Source organism: Pelodiscus sinensis, chromosome 16 (genome assembly GCF_049634645.1).
Source record: "Pelodiscus sinensis isolate JC-2024 chromosome 16, ASM4963464v1, whole genome shotgun sequence".
In the NCBI taxonomy this organism is placed as follows: Eukaryota; Metazoa; Chordata; order Testudines; family Trionychidae; genus Pelodiscus; species Pelodiscus sinensis.
Window position 1 is genome coordinate 17,318,240 of NC_134726.1, and position 24,537 is coordinate 17,342,776.

A 24,537-nucleotide genomic window follows, 5' to 3' on the forward strand; every position below is an offset into this window, starting at 1 on the left:
TGGTCATGTGGTGCCTCCTCTTGTTCATGTACCTTTTTGTATATTTTTTTTCTAATGCTTGACTAGCATCCATCCCTTTGTTTTTTTAGCAGCTCAGCTATTTGGTTGTCTACTCCTTTTCCAATTTTTTAACTGGTTTACTGCACTTTCTCCTTTTGATGTTAGTTCATAGAATCATAGAGAATCATAGAATCATAGAACTGGAAGAGACCTCAGAAGGTCATCAAGTCCAGCCCCCTGCTCTAGGCAGGACCAATTCCAACTAAATGAACCCGGCCAGGGCTTTGTCAAGCCGAGACTTAAACACCTCTAGGGATGGAGACTCCACTACTCCCCTAGGCAACCCATTCCAGTGCTTCACCACCCTCCAAGTGAAATAGTTTTTCCTAATATCCAACCTGGACCTCTCCCACCACAACTTGAGACCATTGCTCCTTGTTCTGCCATCTGTCACTACTGAGAACAGCCTCTCTCCATCCTCTTTGGAACCTCCCTTCAGGAAGTTGAAGGCTGCTATCAAATCCCCCCTCACTCTTCGCTTCTGCAGACTAAACAGACCCAAGTCCCTCAGCCTCTCCTCATAAGTCATATGCTCCAGCCCCCTAATCAGTTTGGTTGCCTTCCGCTGGACCCTCTCCAATGCATCCACATCCTTTTTGTAGTGGGGGGCCCAGAACTGGACACAATACTCCAGATGCGGCCTCACCAAAGCCGAATAAAGGGGAATGATGACATCTCTGGATCTGCTCGCAATGCTCCTCTTAATGCAACCTAATATGCCATTTGCCTTCTTGGCTACAAAGGCACACTGTTGACTCATATCTAGCTTCTCATCCACTGTAACCCCCAGGTCCTTTTCTGCAGAACTATTACTTAACCGGTTGGTCCCCAGCTTGTAACTATGCTTGGGATTCTTCCGTCCCAAGTGCAGGACTCTACACTTGTCCTTGTTGAACCTCATCAAATTTCTTGTGGCCCAATACTCCAATTTGTCTAAGTCATTCTGTACCCTATCTCTGCCCTTAAGCATATCTACCATTCCCCCCAGCTTAGTGTCATCCACAAACTTGCTGAGGGTTCAATCCATCCCCTCATCCAGATCATTAATAAAGATATTGAACAAAACCGGTCCTAGAACCGAACCTTGGGGCACTCCGCTAGAAACCGACCGCCATCCTGACATTGAGCCATTGATCACTACCCACTGGGCCCGGCCTTCTAGACATCTTTCTATCCATCTTACCATCCATTTATCCAATCCACAATCCCTTAACTTGCTGGCAAGTTCAGAGAACCAGTCTGTTTAAAAGCCGCCCTATTCACCTAGCATGACTAGAACGCTAGTACCTAGATAAGCTGCAGGGATGACTGTGTCGGAATGTTTCTTCCATACTTCCAGTACCTCTTTGGCACTTGTTGTCAGTCCACTGGCCTTTAACCACGTGCATAATAGGCCTGATTGTGTTTCCATGCAATTTAATATTTTTGTATTAAACTATTGCTTGTTCAAGCTTTGCAATTTTTTCACTTTACTTGATGCTTTTACAGCTTCTCTTTTTCCACAGACTTGACTTGTTTTCATTTTTACTGTGATGTTTTGTTGCTTGTCCTGCTTTTCCTCATTTGCTTATACCTTCCAATAAGTTCCTGTACTGTGTTTTGTAATGTTTCCTTGAATATTTCCCATCCAGCCTAAAGGGAGATTTCCTCATCATCACAAATTAATATCCTGAAAGGCCTTTCAACCCTCACTTTTTATGTTTCCCTCATAGAACTATCCTTATATTATCAAGATAAAACTTAGAGTTTATGGTTTAATCATCTTGCGAGTTCCATGTAATTCTTTGCATGACTTTATGAGAAAACCAATTACCACCAACAATCAGACCATGCATTTCACAATAAGTTCTTATATTTTTCCAATTATTATTTGATGTCATGATGCTGTGTGATACGACACTATTCACTTGCTAACCATGTCCACTACTAATCTTTGCATTCATATATCCCTTTATCAGTATCATATCCTGATCAGGAATCTCATCCACAGTATTATCCATCTGCTAATAAAGTCCATCCCTCTCTTTCTTTTTCCATTAGTGCATAACAGCAAATCACTATTATGCATAGCTTATTGTAAGCAGTCGTAAAATCTGCCGTGACAATCTGCCCAGACACCAGTTTCCAGCTGTTCATTGAAGTAATAGTTTTCTTATCCACTGCTATAGCAACCCCATCTCTATGTTTTGCTTGTCTACTTGAATGCCCAGAGTAAAAGAAAGTGTAATTTCCACCTGTCAGTTCTCCTGTACTCAGTCACTGTATCTCTTGTAGGGTAGCAAAAGAAACTTGTAATTTCCTTATCTCCTCTGCTTCCAGCTCAGACTGACCTGGAACAAATAAAGTTCCAACATTCCAGCTTATCATAACTATAATACCTTTAGCTGCTAACTGAAATCCATGTCCATTTTCATTTGTTAGGCATGGTTTAAAAACAGTATCAATCCATTTGGTTTACTATCCTGATTCTATAACAAGTGACTTTTGGATATAATGACTTTGTAGGCTGATCATCCCTATCCAGGATCATGGGAACGCTATGGCACAGGTATCATAGTTCCACTCCAGTCAGCTCATCTTCCAAGGCCAAATTGGAGGTAATAAAATAATTACATGTAATTTTCAGTATACATAAGCATCAGATTTACAAAAGGGAAAAAATAAACAATTTTTGGTTTGACTAGCATTTCTTGTAACAAACAAGACTACCTTTAATGCTGACAACTGGTAGGATCATGCGGCTAAACATCTAGTAGTTTATGATGTATGTGAAAACAGTGTTATATATAAGCTATTGTAACTCAGTACTTGTTTTACTGGAAATATCTATTAATACACAAGCTCCTCCTACTGGCATGTCTATGAATTATCAGTGTTAACTCAACAGGAAGCCTCTTGCCCTTGTTTTTGACTGACAGAAGAGAATCTATTAAAAAAAAAGTTCAAAGGGTATAAAATGGGTTTTCCAGAAATAAGGAGTTATGGATCAATAGGACTCCATCTTGATTAAGAAACATGTACTTCTTGGATTTATTTGATTGGATGGAAAACACCAAAGTGTTATCAGTTCCACTGGTGTAAATCCAGAGTAACTCCACTGATGCAGATGCAGCTACTCCTGATCTACACCAGTGTGACAGAAAACAATATCCTAGAGCATTTGGCATAATTATGATTTTAAACCTATTTTTAATATCACATTCTACATTTTATTTAAATATAGAATTATTATGCTTAGTTTATTAAAATATGTATGTAGTATAATACAGAGACTGGATTTCCACTCATCCAGCACTCCTTTCTATGGAAACATCCACAAGCAGCTGAAATTCAATTTCAGCTACTAGTGGCCAGATCTGCTTCCATGGAAACTGATGTCACATGGGCAAAAATAAGTTAGGAGCTTTCAAGACATATATTTTTAAAAAACTTCCCCTCATCTTAAGTCCTCTCAACTTCGATTTCTGTAGGAACGGTATGAAAAAGGCTGCCAGCATCTCAGAGTGTCTTACACTTGTCAGTTTCAGCTGCAGACTGCCTGCTGAGCACTGAAAGTGCTGGTTTACAAAACACTGCCACAAAATGCAGGAGCTGCTAAATGTGTAGGGGAGAGAAGAGGAGAGAGCGAAATTAAAAATGGCGAGGAAAAGATGATTATTCTTCTGACTTGTCTCCTTTTGATGAATGCAATGACATATAGCCTGACTGATCTGCACTGGTATTTTCCATTCAAGCAGATGTCTTTTTAGCCAATCAACAGTTCAGTGTAAAGTTAAGTGCAGTGGTACAAGCTATTCTATGCACATTTCAGAGGTCCTGTATCTAGCAAATACATATAAAGGCTACAATCAGTATAATGGATTCTATTTCAAATTATTTTTGCCAACTGCTTTCTGGGCACATATGTGCAGTATTCTTGTCACTCTCCTTTCTAATTTGTCCTTTTTTATAACAGATTTATCAGCATTTGTATTTTAAGTCAAACCTTTTGGCTAATGTTAGTTTCCAAGCTTAGGATGGCCTTTATTAGGCTGTTTCATTTGAATATTCAGCTCTTTCTTTATTTCATCATCTTATAAACATAATAGTCTTTGCAGGATATATTTTGTAGACTAATTGGTGGAAATTAGGATACCTCTCAAATGTTGGCCTATTCAGCAGAAGAATGGTGAAATGTTACAGTTTTCAGGGTTATTTTTTTACAGTCTTTATTTGTCTGAGACAGAAGATAAATGCATCCTACTGGGACAATCAATTCTGTTTCCCCATTAAGTCATTTTTAGCTTGTACGCATTCCTAATTATTCTGCCCAGCATTTGTTTTGGATACCAATTCAGTTTAATTGATTTTGTCATGGTGTCAAGTTCTGCCTGAGGTGCATCTGTAGAGAACAGCTTAGAATAACTGCTCTTTTTGATGACCTTTGGTTCTTTATTACTTTCCCAACAAAAAAGGTGTCTGTTGATGAAGTCTCCCAGGCACCAGTTGAGAGCTGCTGGAGGAGATCATCTGAATACCATCTGGGAGCCTGAGGACTTCATCAACATGGCACATGTGGAAACATCTGGGACAGAGGATGCTAGCTCACTACAGTGGCACCTGTGGAAGAATAAGAACTGACTGCTCTATGGGAAGGAGAATGTCTATGGGCCACTGAGGATAGTAGATAGTGCTCCACCTAACCCATTTTCCACATCCATTGCAGTGAAGAACTGACATGCTGTCCTGCCAAAAGAAGATGAGGAGCAGTCATCAATGGCTGAGGAAGAGCCACTGTCTGCTCCCAAAGTTGGAAGGCTTACAGGTACCGCCCCTGAAAAGTGGCAGCATTAAAGTTCTGAGGGAGATGAAAGCATCCATCTGCCCATCTGACATGAGGTCCGAGGAGGGGTGCTACCTGCCTGAAGCCTGCATCTGAGCCATTAGAGAAACACTGCTAAGGCTCATCCATCCCTTTGACCACTACTCCATGCTGCTCATCCACATGGATACTAATGATACTGAGCACATCAGCAGTGTCCACAGGGCTTTGTGAGTGAAGATGAAGGAATTGGGGGCACAGATTGTGTTTTCATCTATGCCCCTAGTTGAGCTTAAGAAAATGAAGGAGAGTAAGGGCACAGGCAGGGACAAGTACATCCTGAAGATGAATGCATGGCTGTACATATGGGCTGTGTCTAGACCGGCAAGTTTTTCCGCAAAATCAAATGATTTTGCGGAAAAACTTGCCAGCTGTCTACACTGGCCGCTTGAATTTCCGGAAAAGCACTGACGCTTTCCTGTAAAATCATCAATGCTTTTCCGGAAATACTATGCTGCTCCTGTTCGGGCAAAAGTCTTTTTCTGAAAGACTTTTGCGCGAAAGGGCCAGTGTAGACAGCATAGTACTGTTTTCCGAAAAAAGCCCTGATCGCGAAAATGGCGATCGGGGCTTTTTTGCGGAAAACCGCGTCTAGATTGGCCACAGACGCTTTTCCGCAAAAAGTGCTTTTGCGGAAAAGCATCCTTCCAATCTAGACGTGCTTTTCCGAAAATGCTTTTAACGGAAAACATTTCTATTAAAAGCATTTTTGGAAAATCATGCCAGTCTAGACGTAGCCATGGTGTCAAAAACAGGGTTTAAGTTTTCTAAAAAAATGAGAGGTATTCCAGGAAGGAGAATTGCTGGGAAGAGCTCATGAGGACCACCTGATCAAGAAGGGAAAGCACAGCTTTGTCTCTAACTCGCTAACCTAGTGAGGAGGGCTTTAAATTAGATTCAGAGGGGACATCTAAAAAAAGTCCACAGGTAATCATTAAAAAGGTGACCTTAGGAAACCAGGTGTTATGGGGGACATGGAAAATTCAAGTAAATTCATCAGAGCAACAAGAGAGAAGTCAGTGAAAGAAATTTCTCAATGTATTAGATATCTATACAAAAAGGAAAACTGGAAGTATTATTACAAAGGCTACACTATTGCTTAATTGGTATCAGAGATTAGGTGGGATAAATCCCATGAATGGAGTATTAGTATAGAGGGGTACAGATAATTCAGGATCATGAGCATAGAAAAAAAGGGAGGAGATAGCTTATTACACAACAATATATATGCACTTGTACTAGGATTCAAAAGGAGGGAAGAGGCAAACTAGTTAAAAGAAGGTAAGAGGTCTAACAAGAAACCTCCAAATCAGGAAGAGAGGGTGGATGAAACAATTTTAGAACAAACAGCAGAAAAACAAGACCTGCTAAATAATGGGGCACTTGAACTACCCAGGTACCTGCTGGAAAAGTAAAACAGCAAAATACAATTTCCAATAAGTCCTTGAAATATATTTTTGTTTCAGAAAGTGCTGAAGGTGATTAGGGGACAATCATTTTACACTTGAATGTGACCATTCAGGAGAAATTGGTATTGAATCTGAAAGCAATTTGGTGAAAAGTGATCATGAAATGACTGATTTAATGATTCTAAGGAATGGAAGGAGTGAGACTGGCATGAGGACAATGAACTTTAAAAAAAAGAATTAAAGCAGATTTAGACAAACTAAGGGAAACGGTAAGAAAAGGTTCCATAGGACAAAATCTGAAAGTATAAGAGATGCATCTGACGAAGTGGGTCTTTGCCCACAAAAGCTTATGCTCCAACACTTCAGTTAGTCTATAAGGTGCCACAGGACTCCTCGCCGCTTTTGCAGATTCAGACTAACACGGCTACCCCTCTGATACTATAAGAGATAAAGGAGTTCAGGCAAGATGGCAGTTTCTTAAGGTGACAGTATCAAAATCACAACTGTGAACTACTCTGATCTGAAAGAAATGCAGAAAGAATAGAAAGAGGCCAATATGGCTCCTTCAGAAGTTCTTTAATGAGCTGAAAATAAAAAAGGAATAGTATGAAGAGAGTAAACTTGGGCACACTGTTAAGGAAGAGCACAAAGGAAAAGCATGATCATGTAAGGACAAAATGAGAAGGGTTGACAAACAAAATGAGTTTCACCTAACAAGGGGTATAACAGGCAATAAGAAGAGGTTCTTAAATACATTAGGAGCAAGAGAAAGACTTAAGTAAGTGTAGGGTTTCTACTTAGTGTGGGAAAGAAGCTAATAATGGACAGCATTAGGAAGGCTGAGGTGTTTCATGTCTATTTTGCTTAAGTCCTCAATATGGTTTTGATGGATAGGAGGAGTGCTGGCCAGCACATAGTGACTAAGCTATCATCTTTGAAAAATCATGGAAGTCAGGAGAGGTTCCAGAAGAGTGGAAAAGGGCAGATATAGTGCCCATCTATAAAAAGGGAAATAAGAACAACCTAGGAAACTACAGACCAGTCAGTCTAACTTTGTGCCAGGAAAGATAATGGAACAGATAATTAAGGAATTTATCTACAAACATCTGGAAGAAAATAAGGTGATAGGTAACAGCCAGCATGTATCGGTAAAGAACAAATCATGCCAAACCAATCTGATAGCTTTCTTTGACAGGATAACAAGTCCTGTGGATAAGGAAGAAGTGGTGAATGTGGTATACCTAGACTTGAGTACGGCATTTGATACAGTCTCGCGTGACCTTCTCATCAATAAACTAGGCAAATACAACTTAGATGGAGCTACTATAAGGTGGGTGCATAACAGGCTGGATAACATTCTCAAAGAGTACTTATTAACGGATCACAGTCATGCTGGAAGGGCATAACAAGTGAGGTTCCACAGGAGTCTGTTTTATCATAGAATCATAGAACCATAGAGCTGGCAGAGACCTCAAAAGATCATCAAGTCCAGCTCCCTGCTCTAGGCAAGACGAATCCCAACTAAATCAACCCGGCCAGGGCTTTGTCAAGCCGAGATTTAAACACTTCTAGGGATGGAGACTCCACCTACTTCCCTAGGTAACCCATTCCAGTGCTTCACCATTCTCCTAGTAAAATAGCTTTTCCTAATATCCAACCTAGACCTCTCCCACCACAACATGAGACCACTGCTCCTTGTTCTGCCATCTGTCACTACTGAGAACAGCCTCTCTCCATCCTCTTTGGAACCCTTCAGGAAGTTGAAGGCTGCTATCAAATCCCCCCTAATTCTTCTAAAAAGACCCAACTCCCTCAGCCTCTCCTCATAAGTCATATGCTCCTGCCCCCTAATCATTTTGGTTGCTCTCCGCTGGACTCTCTCCAATGCGTCCACAACCTTTTTGTAGTGGGGGGCCCAGAACTGGACACAATATTCCAAATGTGGCCTCACCAAGCCGAATAAAGGGGAATGATGACATCTCTGGATCTGCTGGAATGCTCCTCTTAATGCAACCTAATATGCCATTAGCCTTTTTGGCTACAAAGGCACACTGTTGACTCATATCCAGCTTCTCATCCACTGTAACCCCCAGGTCCTTTTCTGCAGAACTACTACTTAACTTGTTGGTCCCCAGCTTGTAACTATGTTTGGGATTCTTCGTCCCAAGTGCTGGATTCTGCCCTTGTCCTTGTTGAACCTCATCAGATTTCTTGTGGACCAATCCTCCAATTTGTCTAAGTCACTCTGGACCCTAACTTTGCCCTCAAGCGTATCTACCTCTCCCTCTAGCTTAGTGTCATCCGCAAATTTGCTGAGGGTGCAATCCATCCCCTCATCCAGGTCACTGAACAAAACCGGTCCTAGAACCGAACCTTGGGGCACTCGGCTAGAAACCGACTGCCATCCTGACATCGAGCCACTGATCACTACCCACTGGGTCTGGCCTTCTAGCCATCTTTCTATCCATCTTACCGTCCATTTATCCAATCCACATTCCCTTAACTTGCTGGCAAGAATATTGTGGGAGACTGTATCAAAAGCCTTGCTAAAGTCAAGGTATATCACATCCACTGACTTTCCCATGTCTGCAGAGCCAGTTACCTCATCATAGAAGCTAATCAGATTGGTCAGGCACGACTTGCCCTTTGTGAATCCATGCTTACTATTCCTGATCACTTTCCTCTCTTCCAAGTGCCTCAAAATGGATTCCTTAAGGATCCCTTCCACGATTTTTCCAGGAACTGAGGTAAGACTGACTGGCCTATAGTTCCCTGGATCATCTTTCTTCGCTTTTTTGAAGATGGGCACTACATTTGTAAAGTGTATCTATTCATGATCAGGCTATTTTTCTTTATTCTGACTGTTTGGTTTGAACTTCTCTGTGTGAATCCATGCCTTCCCTCTCCCATTCACTATCTAAGGGCTGTTCCCAGAGATTTTCTGTGTTTTAATTTTTTTTTTACTTAGTTGATCTGTAACACTTAGCAACCAAGTATGCTTTATCAAGTATATCTTTTGTTAATAAAAATCACTTTTTTAAGGTGATGATTTGCTTGTTGTGTCCTGGAAAGTAATGGGGGGGAGGGTGTCGTCTCTGTGTGTTTCTGCCTGTCTAGACTGAGCAGTCAGCTACCAGAGCTGGCAGCTTGTTTTTCTCAAGCTCTTTTGGGGCAAAAGAGCTTGGGGTACCCCTGAGAGAGGAATTCAAGTGTTTCCCCACTGTTTTCTTTTTTAGGTTATATCATTTGATGGGGGCAGCATTTTTTTGTTTTTTTCTCAGAGCCAGTCACTCCCAGTGACTCTGGGAGTTTCTGTAAGCAGAACCTATAGACGCAAGATATTTAACCACCATCTTCTGCACTCTGAATGCTAGACAGGGGATCAGTGTTGACAATGACTAGATACTCAACACAAACTTTACAACGAAGAAGGAATGCAAGCCATAATATGGAAAGAGCATGTTAAAGAATATTTAGATAAATTTGAATTCAAGTAGGCAGGGCCTTATGAAATTCATCCCAGGATGAGGAACTAGCTGAAACAATCTCGGAACCATTAGTAATGATCTTTGAGAATTCAAGGACAAACATATGTATCTTTATAAACGGGGAACAAAGAAGAACGAGGGACATATAGACCACCTACCTAATTTCAATACCTGGAAAGAAATAATAGAACAAATGATCAAACAATCAATTTACAAGCAGCTTAGCTCTAGGATAATGTGATTACAAGGATTAGCCATCATGGATTTGTCAAGAACAAATCATGCTGGATCAACCTACTTTGCTTCGTCAGAGTTACTGAGTAGGAGTAGACAAGATATATCTTAGCAGTACTCACGGTACCTCTTGATTTCTGTAAGGCTTTTTACGCAGTCTCACCAGATATTCTGGAAGACAAACAAGGGAAATGAGCTCTGGATGAAATGATGTGGGTGCAAAACTAGTTAAAAACTGTACTCACAGAGCAGTTATCAATGGTTCCTTCTCCGATTGGGAAGGCATCTGTAGTAGTGTCCCAATAGAAGTCAGTTCTGTGTCTGGTATCAGTCAGTATTTTCATTAATAACTTGGATAAGGGAGAGGTAAGTATGTTTACATAATAATCAGATAACAAAAAGGTAGGAGTACTTGCAAGGACTTTGGGGAGAGGATTAGAATTCAAAAGAACCTCAACAAATTAGTTCTGAGAAAAGAAGGTTGAGAACCTTATAATAATGTTCAAATACCTTATATGCTGTTATAAAGAGGAATGTGACTAATGGCTTTCCATGTCCACTGAAGGGAGGACAAGTTGTAATGGGCTTATGGTTAGAAATCAGGAAAAACTTTCTAATTTTAAAGGTGATTACATTCTAGGAAATAGGCTTCTAAGGGAAGTTGTAGAATTCCCAGCACTGGAAGTTTTCAAGAACAGGTTGGATAAACACCTGTCAAGGATGATCTAGGTTTACTTGGTACCATCGCACATATGATTACTCTTCAATTCCCTTTCAGCCCTATTTTTCTACAGTTCAGGTAACTGTGTGTCATATTGTGAACTCAAATTCTAAATTTACTTTCTATATATGACCAGCTAAATTGCATCATTCTGTCATCTGGTAGTGAAAATGTGCTGTTGTAATTATCTTTCCAGTACAGTAGAGAAAATCACTGCATACACTCTTAGGATGATATTACTACATATTGAAAATATTGAAGTAATTAGAATGGAGAAAGCTTTTGTGTATCAGGATTCACAATACATCTTACATGCAAAAATGAGAGGAGTAACGTTCATTTGTTTGACAAGTAGCAATTTCAACTCATGGATACAACACTGGATTATAGAGACTAGCCAGAACTTCCTCCTTCATGTTCTCAAGTTGTTTGCATTCAAAGATTGTCAGATTGAGTGTAGACAGCTTTAATTACCAAATTAACTTTTAAACAACTCATAATCGATATTCTTGGCATTAGAAGTAACAACAGACAGAACAGGATGAAATAGTAAAAATGTAGCATGTAAACTATTTACAGAAAGCAGGTTCTCAGACACTATTATACATACAGCTAACAACCTCGTCCCTATAAAAAGTGTAAGTCACACAACTCCAAATTTTTATAAAATCAAGCAACCTAAAACCACTCAACCTTCAGTAGTGAGAAATGGAAATATCTGTCATCTCTGCTTATCTCCCCTAGTCTCTATCATATCAAGAATACTTGAAAAGTTAAGTCTCCCACTGCTGAAACCACCAACTTTCCTCCTGTGCTACTATGACTCATTAAGTCTGTTAGAGGACCTACTAATGGATAGGAAAGCATCACCATTTGATGGAATTAGCTCAGTACAATCTTTTAATCTTGTTACTGCTTTAGCTTGCCATGTCTTCCACAAGATCATCTTGTTCACTACCAAGCCCAGCTTCTTATAGACTATCTCTGCTACACCAGAGCTGTGGGGTTGAAAGAGACGAAGTTGTAGATGAAGGGGACATGTAGTAGAGCTGATAGATCTCTCACTCTGTAAATCCAGCCTCATTGGATCAGGGGCTCAGGCAATGTGAAGTTACTCCACCCTAAGAGTGGAGTGAAGTCCAAGGAGCAGCTGCTCAGCTGCTCTCTTATCTGACTGGGAGGATTCTTCTCCCCTATTCTCCCTGAAACACTCTTGCGCTAAGCCCAGCTCGCTGGATTTGGAACAAAATGATGATGGATCCCTAAGCAATGGAGCTCACATTTTTTCATCTTTGTTCACATATTCCCCTTAGCAAATAAGCTTCTAAGCTGCTTTGCTCCGGGTTTCACAAATAAATTGCTGATAAAACAATTAAAAACACACTATGGCACACAAATTTAATGAGCTTATTTTTAATAATGAAAGCCTTTTGATTACTACCATAAGAGTGAGTGGCATGATAAAAGTTGTGATAAGAAAACTTGTTTTGATCAACCAACATGTCCTTTTTTAATTATTCCATCAAATAAAGAAGTCTGAGCGGCTTTTCTGAAAGTAACCTTGGGAGGATTGATATTAACATAAGCAACAATATAGAACAAAGTCAAAGAAACCCTTTATTACAGAAAGAGTAGGACTTTAATGAGTGGTAAGCTAACAATACTAAATATGATAGTAAAAATTATAAAAGGGAAATTCACTTCTAAAATATAGTCCTATAAGACTATGACTTTCCTCTGGTAGATCTATCAAATACAGTAAATAAATAAATACATGGACTTTCACAGCAAAAGCTCTTCCTATTATCTTTTATTACTGATAACAACTTAAGTGCTGACAATATGCTCGATACTGTGGATATCAAGATGTTCTCTAGATTAAAGAACTTTTGAACACAGAAAGGCCTCAACTTGGATTAAGTATTATAGGCTTTTTGGAGTTTTTTAAGCTTTTTTATTGCTTTTTGTGTGTGAGCCTTATTAAAATAGTAGACGTTTAAGAAGGAATTTAATTGAGGAGAGAATTGAGGCATGACATACTGGATTTGGAAATACATTAAATAAATAAATAGAGGACATGAAGATGAGATTAATATGCAAACAAAGGGGTATCTGGGATGGTATTAAAGAAGTGAAGGGGACAAGGAATATCACAAGTAAGGATGAAGTTGTGCAGTGTATTGAAAGCAAGTAAGGGAAAGATAGTAGAATAAATCAAAGAAGGGTATGACATTGCCTGACCATTAAGTAGTTTTGGTAATAGCATTTTAGCTGAATCAACTAAGTAGGTAGATATCATGGAGAACATCCAGGAGGTGGCCACAATAATCAGTAACAAAATTTTATGTCATCTTGCTGCAAGTTAAAAGTAAAACCCAAATAATCTCAGTAACTAAAACCAGATGGAATTTAAACATAAAAATATACTAAAAAGGGAGCAGTATCTCTGGAAAGAATCAAATACTAATGAATCTTTTTTACAATAAGAGCTCCTTAGAAAAACTTAAAAACCAATCTTCCCTGACAATACACCAGAACTCCTTCCATAGCCAGCCGAGTCTTAAAACAGTAAACCTCAAAGACTTAATATTTAAACTATTTCAGAAGATCACAGTTACAGTAATCTAGTCATCTTCTCAGCTGTGGGTAGTGACCTCTCTCCCCAAGGGTGTCCCACACATCAACATGTGTGACATAGGGTTGCTAAATAAAGGTTAATCTCTAGCACTACGTAATAGTGAATATGCATGTGTCAATTTAGGCTTATGTTTCCTGTCTTTGGATGACTCATCCTGTATGTCGTTCGGATGGCAGAACCACTCAGCTTTGTATTTTTTACACCATAATGCACCAGGACAGGGCATCTGAAAAATCAATAGATTCAAATGGGCATCCACTGATTTATGTTTCAGATGCACTGGAAGAGAAATAAAGCAACAGAAAATGGGATTTTTTTATATTATATTTTAAAATCTGGACCATGTTTCCCCATGTAATATACAATTCTTCAGTCTGCCCTTCATGGCTCCCTCTCAGTCATGAATTATCAGATGTAACCTAACTTTAAAATAATAATTAGTTCATTTTGTGGGATTAGCATTACAAGGAAATTCAGAATTAATTACGGATTATTGTGCTATCTCCTTGCTGGTCCCCCTGATGTTCACAGAGTTCCTCTTTGATCCAGTTAAAATATTACAACCAAATCATTAAGAGGGCATGTAGTAATATCTAGACCATCCCTGACAGCTGTTTGTCTAACCTGCTTTTAATAATCTCAAAATATAGAGATTCTGCGATCGCCCTAGACAATTTATTCCAGTGTTAAATGACTATGACAATTAGGAAGTTTTTCCCTAATGTCCAATCTAAACCACCCTTCTTGCAATTTAAACTCATTGCTTCTTGTCCTGTCAGAGGTTTATGAGAACAATTTTGCCCTCCTCTTTATAGCAACCTTTCATGTGCTTGAAAACTGTTATCAGTTTTCTCTTCACCAGACTAAATAAATGCACTTTTTAAAATCTTGTCTCATAGGTGACGTTTTCTAGACTCTTAATAATTTTTGTTGCTTTTCTCTAGCATCTCTCTAATTTGTCCATGTCTTTCTTGAAATGTGGTGCCCATCATCAAACACAATACTCCAGTTGAGACCTAATCAGCATGAATAGATCGAAAAAATAATTTTTGTGTCTGGCTTACAACACTCCTGCAAATACATCCCAGAATAATGAGGGTTTTTTTAACAGCAGTGTTATACTGTTGACTCATATTTAACTTATGATTTACTATGGCCCTTTCAGTTCCCTTTCCAGAATACTCCTTCCTAGGCAGTCATTTTCCATTTTGTATATGTACAACTGATTATTCTTCCCTTGCTTTGAAGGAGGAAGCACTGTTTTATTCTCTTGTCCTAAAAGGAGATATGACCTGAGGTTTTTTTCCTCCTTACCAGCAAGGAAGCATTCAGTGCAGACCCAGTATGCATATCTCAATCCATCTTCCTTGGAATTCTGGCTCCTATGAGGCATCCAGAGTCATACACAAGAGAACATGGGAAATTGGGGAAATTCAGACTCCCCCTTCAGTTGATGCAATGATCTGCAACTAGGCACGGATCTGGAACAGCAAATAGATTGCTACCCAGAGTGATGTCTTTTTTTTAATACAGAATTGCCACAGGTTAATTGCCTCTAGGCAGACTAACCTGGAATGTGTTCTTCCTTTTCATTCATGTAACTCACCATTCCACAAGGAGAGCCAGCAGCACTCTCCAAGCCCAAAAGCAATCTTCAGTCCGAGGAGAGCCTTGGTACCAGACTAGGCCAAATGACCTGTTCCAGCAGGTGATGCTTGCCGTGAACATTCCACACCACCTGAGCCTACTTCTTAAACAATTTACAGATTGAACACCATATTCTTCTAAGCTGTGCCTTGCTGAGATATGAAGCACCACACTGGGAGGGGATGTTATCTTTCCACATGAATGACAATGTTTAAACCTGAGTGAGGGCATCACTGGGGATGCTATCTAACAACTAACACTATCTAATGACCATAACTTTATACAAAGTCAGACTAAATGTAAGACTGTTTTCCTACAGCACACAGAGCTCCAACTTCATCCACAGCAGTGAGAAGGAACTGAGGGGAGAGTTGGAGCTGTGCTTCCTGCCAGGGGAGGAGGAATAGGCATAAGATGTGAGGGCTTGCCTCCCTTTTATGGGTACTGCTAAGCAAAAAAATAGTCTGAAACTCTGGCACACAGGTCATGCACACACTTAAGTGGACTATATGTTTGCAGCTACTCAAAGAACAGATTTGCAGATGGTTCCTTTCTACAGGCTCTCTGAAACACTCCCTGAAGCTAGCTGGTAGCATGCAGTCCTTAGCTATATATACTAGTACCCTATTGTGCTCATCAAAGAATGCCATCTTCTTAAAATGCTCTTTAGGAAGAGATAAATAGCAAGGAATTATAGACTGGCTAGCTCAACATCAGTTGTAGAAAAATATTACAAACAATTTGTGGTAATTTGGTGAGGTAACTCTTTGAAAAGCAGAATTTCATTACAGAGAGCTGACACAGATCCAGGAAAGGGAGGTCTTGTGGGATTCTATTAAGATACAGCAGAAGTGGTAAACAAGAAAAGCTCCATTCATAGTTTTTAAAATATCATCAAATTATTCCATTGTCATTAAAGAAAAATATATATCCAGAAAAAACCTGACATCTGATTTTTACAACTTAAATTTTTTATTTCAATTTGTCTGATATGTCAGCTGGATATTCTTTCTCAGACACAGCACACAGTATGAGCACGCAAGCTAATTTTTAAAGGTATGTGGATAATTTATCATATAGATCCCTCTCATGTGGAGATGTGAGAGACTGAAAAATGCAATCATGACACAAGTGCAACAGTGCTCCAGTTAATGCAAAAGGGAACAGACTTGCTAGACTAAGGGTACGTCTACACAGTAGTGTTATTTTGGAATAAATAACATAGTCTGCATTCATACCACAAGCAGTTATTTTGACATAATGTCAAAATAATGTCAAGCTAGAGGACTTCTTACTCCGACTTGTGTAACTCTCATTTTACAAGGAGTATGGGAAGTTGGAGGAAGAGTGCTCTTCCTTGGACTTCCTGCTGTGTGTATAGTGCCAAAAGCTGAAATAAGTTATTTCGACTTAAGTTACACAATCGACGTACCTCAAGTCACGTAGCTTATTCAGCTTTAGCCCTACTGTGTAGACGTGCCCTAACTTATTTTTTTCCTGACCAGCAATTCTTTGGCTTGATCAGGTAAAGAAATGTATTAAAAGGTGTCCATAATACCAGTTTCAAAGTGTGTGAATTGCTGCTACTTCTTTTTCCTTCTAAATTGATCAGGGTCAATGTTATTATTTTTGATCCACACAAAAGGTGACCTGTAATAATGGAATAAAATTGAGTTTGTCATTTTTGCTTCTCTATGATGGATGAAGAAGGCTTACAACTCTTCTATACCCCACTCAAAAAATTTTTTTTTTTTTTTTTTTTTTTTAAGAAAAACTGAAGAAGTATCAGAAAAGTTAAATCTGGACTTCCGATTTTACTAGAAGACTCTTGAGTGTCTCAAATCTTCACTGGAAGATATTTTCAATCCTTAAGCAATGAGATACTGAGTAAAACAGAATGTGAATGAGAACACAAGGCTGAAAGTAAATAGGTATAATTCCAGCAACTGGACTACATAGTATGTAGAATGAAATGAATGCCAATGCAAGAGGTTAAAGTTTCTTCTTAGATCTTGCTCACCAAAAGCTAAGATCTGACAACTCAGTTCTTTAATGAGAGGCAAAATTACTCATCAGGGTAGAGAAAGATATTTGTGGACCTTAGGAGAATTATTTTGGATGTCAGAAGGTGTCTAGTAGTTCTTGAAGAGTTTGGGGTCAAAGAGGGAGAAAGCTGTATTTCTATGTCAAAGGAAAGGAAAAAACACCTCTTAAAATTTAACTACATTACAGGAGGTCTCCTTCATTAATGATAACTTGTTTTAACTCAATTTTTCAGTTTTTACTGGTCACATTTTTAAGATTTAGTAGAAGAATATGGTAATCAGCAGAAAAAAATAACAGTTGAACAATCATAGGCAATTGCAATCCATATTAAAGACCATTTGTGTAACGAACTAACAAAGAGATGTTAATTTTAACTATTAATCAAAAAGCATATATTTACAAAAATAAGGCAAACTGAAAAATATTCACTCGTGTAAAATCTTAAGTAACATACTCCATATCAATATTTAACCTTATTTTTCAAACATAGCATCATGTTCTTGTTAGCAGTGTCACAAAAAACAACACTAAGTTTTAATTATGAAGTTGGATGAATCAGCTTTTAAAAAAATCACCAAGGAAATGCAAAAAGAGCAAATGAGTTTATATGGTGAAAGAGCTGAATCAACTAGTTTTAATCGTCAATGAGAAAATTAAAATTATTAAGTAAAAAGAATAACTAAAGTTTTCTGACAAATTTTTCATCCTGTGAATGTCATTTAAGTCCTATCTGTATTTTAAGGTTCTTACAGAGCTGACTTTATGGTTCTCATAGCACATTTTTTCTTGGTTATCTAATGGCAGTAACTGGAATTTTGTAAAAGCAAGTTGCTTGCCTGGGTAAAAGGTTTCCTAATGGAGGTTAACTAGCAAGAAGGGAGAAGAACTATTTACAATAAACAGCAAGAAACTGAGAAAAAATGTAGCTCATATTGAATATACCCATTCCTATATTCTGATATCAACAAATAGTTAAGGTTTATTTTCTACCAGTGCATAAAATACAGACAGAGCTGCCGTTGTAAACAGGCATAGGTTCATTGACTTTATGTGATGAAGAACTGTCCAACAGTTTTTAAATGAACCTTAAAATTGTGAAATCACTAAATACAAAGGTACAAGTAAGTAATTAACAGACATAATTGGCTCATTATTTGTTATAAGCAGGAACCTGGTTTTGGTCTCCATTTAGTAACATTCAACCTATTTCCACCCATGTTATCTGAATATAATGTCATTTGTATACTCTGGTAGTCCCTTTTCTCCCTTCTGGAATTTGATGAAAATCTCAGTACAGTGGAGTCTGGATTAACTGACATTCGGTAATCTGACACTCCGCTTTATCTGACCCTTCAGCTCCCGGGGACTTTGTCGGATACAGCACGGGCCGGGAGAACGGCCCCACTTGCTGCCCCGTCGCTCTCTAGGAGCAGCTGCTGCCGCTCTTGCCAGGGACAAAGCGGCCCCGGCAGGAGTGGCAGCAGCTTCTCCTAGACAGCAACGGAACAGCTGATGCCGCTCCTGCCGGGGACGTTCCCCTGCAGGAGCGGCATCAGCTGTTCCATTGCTCTCTTGGAGCAGCTGCTGCCTGGATGCTTCCAGACAGGAGCAGCAGCAGCTTCTTCTAGAGAGCAACGGAACAGCTGATGCTGCTCTGCCGGGGATGCTTCGCCCCTGGCAGAAGCGGCATCAATTGTTCCGTTGCTCTCTACAGTAGAATCTGTATCATCCGACATATTCGGTAAACTGACCATGTGTCGGTCCCATTTAGGTCGGATGATAAGGACTCTACCGTATGTGAAAAATGAAGAGAGAAACTGAGAGCACAAATTAAAACTGTCCCTGAGAGCCACTGATTTGTATGACAAGCAGTTATCCAGAAATGTACTCAATATCAGTTTTATAACTGATTGGCAGTTCATAGATTTATGATATTTCTTAAATGCATTAGACACACAGAGGGTTTTTTCTAAATAAGCTATTTAGATGACCTTTCACTATGTCTTCTAAATCAAATACATTGTGCAGCAATAGTCAGTCTTTAATAACTTCATCATTTGTAATCAGTCACAAAATGATCACACTACAATATGCAGGTAATGCATAATAATTGTTGCATCATTATGTTATAGCACTGTGTTGTTTCAACAAGTCATCAAGTTGATGCAACGTCAAGATGTAACACTTTTTATTCCATGAAAGGAATACAGTTAAATACAGTGCTAGATAGCCAACCAACATTTACCCCTCTTTTAGTATTTTCTAAACTTATTTTTCAGCAACATTTTTGTATGTTATTTTAAAAGTATGCTTAGCTCTCAGGTCTTTCTTGACTTTCCCACCCCACCCCTAACTACTTATTTCTAAGGACATTGTGACTCATTTTTTAAAAGAAAAAATTGGGATTATTGCTAGAATATTTAAAAACTTATCCCTGCTGAATTATGTAAATTGGCCTTACTGCAAATTTCTACATGGAGGTGATCTTAGAGACTCTCAGAAGAAGGGCAGGAGTGACTGGCCATACACACATTAAATACGGGAGACACTGAAAAAGAGAGAAACACTTACACAATTACATCTTGGAAAGCTTTTTATTCCTGTATTTAACCTAAAACGTTCTTATAAATTTGTCAATCAAGCTTTACATATTAAGCAAAAGTCACAGACTGCCAATGCCACAAACATAACAAAAACTCACCCAGAGTATGCTTAGTGATTCAGAACTACCTCTAATTTTCCTAGGAATTCACCTTTTAAGTTTTGTGACAGATGTGAGACCTGAGAAGCATAAACATGTCAAAAGACTATTACACTGAGATGTACTAGATGCTATGGGCATATTATTATATGTGCCTTTGTGAAGTACGAATTTTATTCTAGAATCATCGGGGTGGGTTACCAGGTTTCCACCGGGAACTAAAACAATGGGGTAATAACTGCAAATACCAGGCCAGGAAACAATTTCAGAGGAGTATCAGCCACTGGAGGGAATTGCTTTTGCCTATACTAGTTCAGATCATGCCCATGTGGCACAGCTGACAAAGAACGGGCTTTTGTTATAAATGGAACTAAGTCAGAAACTCTCATTTTGACCCTTGAATTGACATGACACTGTAATCAAGAGAGCAAACTGTGCTGGGAGGAATTTGAAACCAACAGGCGTCTCCCTGTCAAAGATGGATTACATTTGGAAAGCTTAGTATGCGTGTAGACCAGTGACACTCAGATTAAAGCTCCTGAGCCATGTATGGTTCTTTAATGTTCTCTTGTGGCTCCTTGCAGCACATACTAATTAAATCACGCAGTGTTTTACTATCAACTAATCTAAGTTATTAACCAAAATTACGTATTATATATATATATATAATACATAGAAAAATTGGGATATAACTACAATATATACATAAAATATAAGTATAATTAATTGTTATATTTGTTAGTTAACAACTAATCTAAGTTAACCAATGCTTTTACTATATTATTAGCCAATTGTAGTCAATAATTATATATATACAACTAAATATTTCCCTTCAAACTGTTTAAATATGAATATATAGTCCTAGAGAAAACTGTTTAAATATGAATATATAGTCCTAGAGAAAATAAAACAATGAATTCACCCTATCATGGCTCTTGTGGGCAATACTGATCACTAATTTGGCTCCTCAGCCACTGAGGTCTGAGTATCACTGACATAGACAGTTTATTGTTTTAGGATATGTTTTCTCTGTGATACTTTTGTCCATAGACACTGAATCCATGGTTGCTCAGCATCGACCATAAGCCTTCTCCTTCACCTCCCACCCAGCACCTGCCACCCACTGGCAGCCCCACGATTCACCACCTCCCACCAGCCAGAGATCAGTTGATCAGCAGCATGCAGTTCTGGGAGGGAGGGCCAGTGTACTCACAGTAGGGGGTGGAACAGGGTGGAGAAAACTGGGTGAAGGTTTAAGGGAACAGGTGGAATGGGGTGGGGTTGAGCACCCCCCGCATATTACAAATCAGCACTTCTGCTTCTGTCATAAATAAATGTACTGTGCTCTATGAAAACTGGTTGGTAACTGATAAACACCGTCATTGTCCTTTGACAGAGCTAACTGAGGATACGTCTAGACAACAGGCTTTTGTCGACAGAAGTTTTGTCGACAGATATTGTTGACAAAGAGCGTCTAGACTACATCCAGTTCTGTCAACAAAGCAAGCTGCTTTGCTGACATGACAGTGTAGATGCAAAGGACAGTGTAGATGGAATAACGCCTTCTGTCAACAGAACTCTGTCGACAAAAGGCGTTATTCCTCATAGAATGAGGTTTACAGCCGTCAACAAAACTGCTGAGTTCTGTTGACATTACTCTGATCTTTCCAAACATTCTCACGCCCCATCTCTCTTCTCTGCCCCCAACTTATCTTCTTCAAGATTAAACTCTAACCTTCTTTTCTAATCAAATCTATCCTCCCATCAGAGTCAATTCCTCCCCTAATTCCTCATCTAAATCAATTCAAGGTCTTACTATTCAAGACCTTCTTTTTTTTCTACTTATTCATCAGCCTATCCCTCAATGAAATCGATTCTCACTTACTCATTTAGTTCATGAAGCTATTTGCACTCAGCTCACATTTGGCAGGTGTTCTTCACAGCCACATGGACTAAAAACTGGTTTTAAATGAAAGCTAAGACTCTGCAGCCTGATGGACCTCATCTGTCTCTAGAAAGGCCAGAATGCTACATTCTGCACAGTCTTGAACCAGCTTTAGGTCTAGAATAGAGTTCCCCGTGAGTCTGAGACAAATTTTGGTCCTATGCCTCCAAAACATTAATTAGCACCACAGAAATAGTTTCAGGTATTTTTAGTATTTAATTTAATTCAGATTATGGATTCCTGGTCACTGATAATGTGTTATTTTAATAGTCTCTTTGCAGCCAGTGGAACTACTCATGTGAATAACTGCCCACTAATGTAAGGAACTCACAGTTTCTCACTTTTCAAACACACATTCTTTTATTTTTGGGCATTGTGTTTTATCAGTTTAAACGTAAATCCAAAACCCCTAAGAATCATTTCCCAAACTCCATATAGTAGTGATGTTTTCTTGGATTATATAGAATAACCATAATTCTTTCATGTTGTCAGTTTTTAAGATGTTTAAAAGGGCTATTAGAAACTAAAGACTAAAAAATAGGCTTTGTGTTGTTTCAAATCTCACTACTTTCCAGAAACAAAAAATCACTCATGTATGTTTAGGGCAGAAGAAGCTTTCCAGTTGCCAGCCTCTGTAAAAATCACTAGGGTTTATATTCATTTTGGAAATGATGCCACTTTTTCAGAGAAATGCTGGCAGCTTTCACAAAGGGTGCCAATTTTTTGAAAAGCAAACAATGTTAAACAGATTACTTGACACCCTTTTCCAAAGTCAAGTTCTTTCATGCAATCAAGAACAGGGAAGGGTGCTTTGAAGTGTTGCATATTTAATTGTATTAGCATTTCCAATGTTTCACATTTTATAACTAGGATGTAAAAATCTGCTCCAGATTCAAATTTGGTATAAATGGCCTCAAGGAATATTGGTTTTGTTATAAATTATGTATGTTTAATGACAGAATAAGTGTAGGATGGATTTTTGTTAGGAGAAACTGTTGATTTAGCCAGCATTTAATACACAATGTACAATCACATTTAGTATTTTGAAAAACAAATGGAAACATACATAAACCATGACAAGTAAAATCTGCAGTATGTGTGTATATATCACATGCATACATAAACCACTGCAGAAACTCTTATGGGCATTTGGCAAATACAGATTAGAAAATATAAAAAAATAAACTCATCTCCCCCATTCCATTCAGATAAACAGAGGATTTATGGTTTTTAAACTGAATTCAGATTCTAAATTAACTAACAATTTTCTATCCCAATTTCATTTTCAAATTCAATATTGCAAGTTAATTTTCAATTGTTAAGTTTTTAAGATTTTACTTACAGAGGCTAACAAAGAAATTGACAATAAAAATAGAAACTCTGTACTCCATCCATCATCAAAATATGGGCAGTTTAGGACCGAGAGAAATTAAGATATTCATTATGTCAATGATTTCCTTTAAGTGATTGATAAAACAATAACAGTCATTATAATTATTTCGGATGCTGAATCACAATAGAACTAGAAAACTAGCAACGGTCGCTCAGAGTCTCCAATCAGATGATGTGTGCTCAGTGCACGGCTGTGGAGTAATGAAAAAGGTGCTTTAAATTACTTTTGCAGTCCCTGATCATGGGGCTGGCAGATGCTTTCCCTGACACAAATATGAGAAGACTTCTTATGGTTACTACTCAAGACCCTCAGGGATCATTCTGATTGAGAAGTGTCAGAATATAGAGATGCCCTAACCACGTCCCTAAAACCCATGTGCCAAGAGAGGACTAGCAAAGAAGCTGCTACAGAACCCCTAAGTTACCACAGGATTCTCCTTACGCGGAGGGAATACTCCTGGGCTATTTAGGATAGGATTATAGATTCTACTAGTATAGGAGAGTCATGTCCCTTTAGATCTTTTATGCATTCATGGTCTTAATTTACTATTGCAATTTTTTTCTTCTTTCAAAGATTAATCAGAGAGTATTGATTTGTTATAAGAAAATATGTTATTTTGTATCATTGTTTTTAATCAACTGCAGAAGAACATATTTGCTTTTTTACATTTTACAGAATAAAATACACAGACCTTGATTTCTACTCTCAAGTATTAAAGTTGGCATAACTCCATTCAGATCAATAGAGTTATCCCTTGATGCAAATCAGCGTGACTAAAATCAGAATCAAATACAGGCTATCCTTGGATATTAAAATATGTTCTACTGAGAGTTTTCTAAAGTACAACATAAAGATTTTAATCCAAAATGGAATCACAATAATTATCTGGATTTCTGTCTGCTTTATTTCAGAGAGGGGGAGTATACATTTTGTTTTTATATTGGGCAGACTTTGAGGAGACGTAAGGAAAAATCCCAGCTATATTATTAAAATCTTTAAAGTTACGGCTATACTACAAGTTTTTATCAGAAAAAGGTATGCAAAATGCAGAGTGCATTTTGCGTACCTTTTCTTATTCTTTTGTCGGAAGAGGCTTTTCCAACATTTGGCCTGTCTAGACTGGGCCAAATGTCAGAAAAAAACCCCTCTTTCAGAAGCCCCCTTCTTCCTTGTGGAACGAGGAATACAGGGGCTTTAGAAAGAGCACGTTTGCTCTTCCGCAAAAAAAAAAAAAAAAAAAAAACCAGAAGAGCAAACGCGTTCCCTGGACGTGGCAGAGCTTTTCCGGGATACCTCCAGTATTCCGAAAACCCCCTGCAGTCTAGTCGTACCCTAAGTTAACAAAGAAGTGAAAACTTCTTCACATAAGAATCAAATGATCTTCGCTGTCCTGC

At 38.5% G+C, this 24,537-nt stretch overlaps 1 protein-coding gene across 5 annotated transcripts in view; it reads right to left on the bottom strand.

The window, feature by feature from the left end:
* The window catches only part of SNX29 (sorting nexin 29), a 463,946-nt gene that overhangs the window by 13,053 nt on the left and 426,356 nt on the right, over positions 1-24,537 (bottom strand). The window contains exon 21 of one of the 5 annotated variants that reach the window (XM_075899353.1): positions 10,180-10,223. The exons of 3 other annotated variants lie outside the window; for them this stretch is intronic. In XM_075899353.1, the coding sequence (XP_075755468.1) occupies positions 10,202-10,223 (22 nt within the window). In that variant the 3' untranslated portion in view covers positions 10,180-10,201. Of the gene's footprint in view, positions 1-10,179; positions 10,224-10,250; positions 10,403-24,537 lie in introns of those variants that run through there. One more of the 5 variants, XM_075899354.1, reaches the window with a different exon arrangement.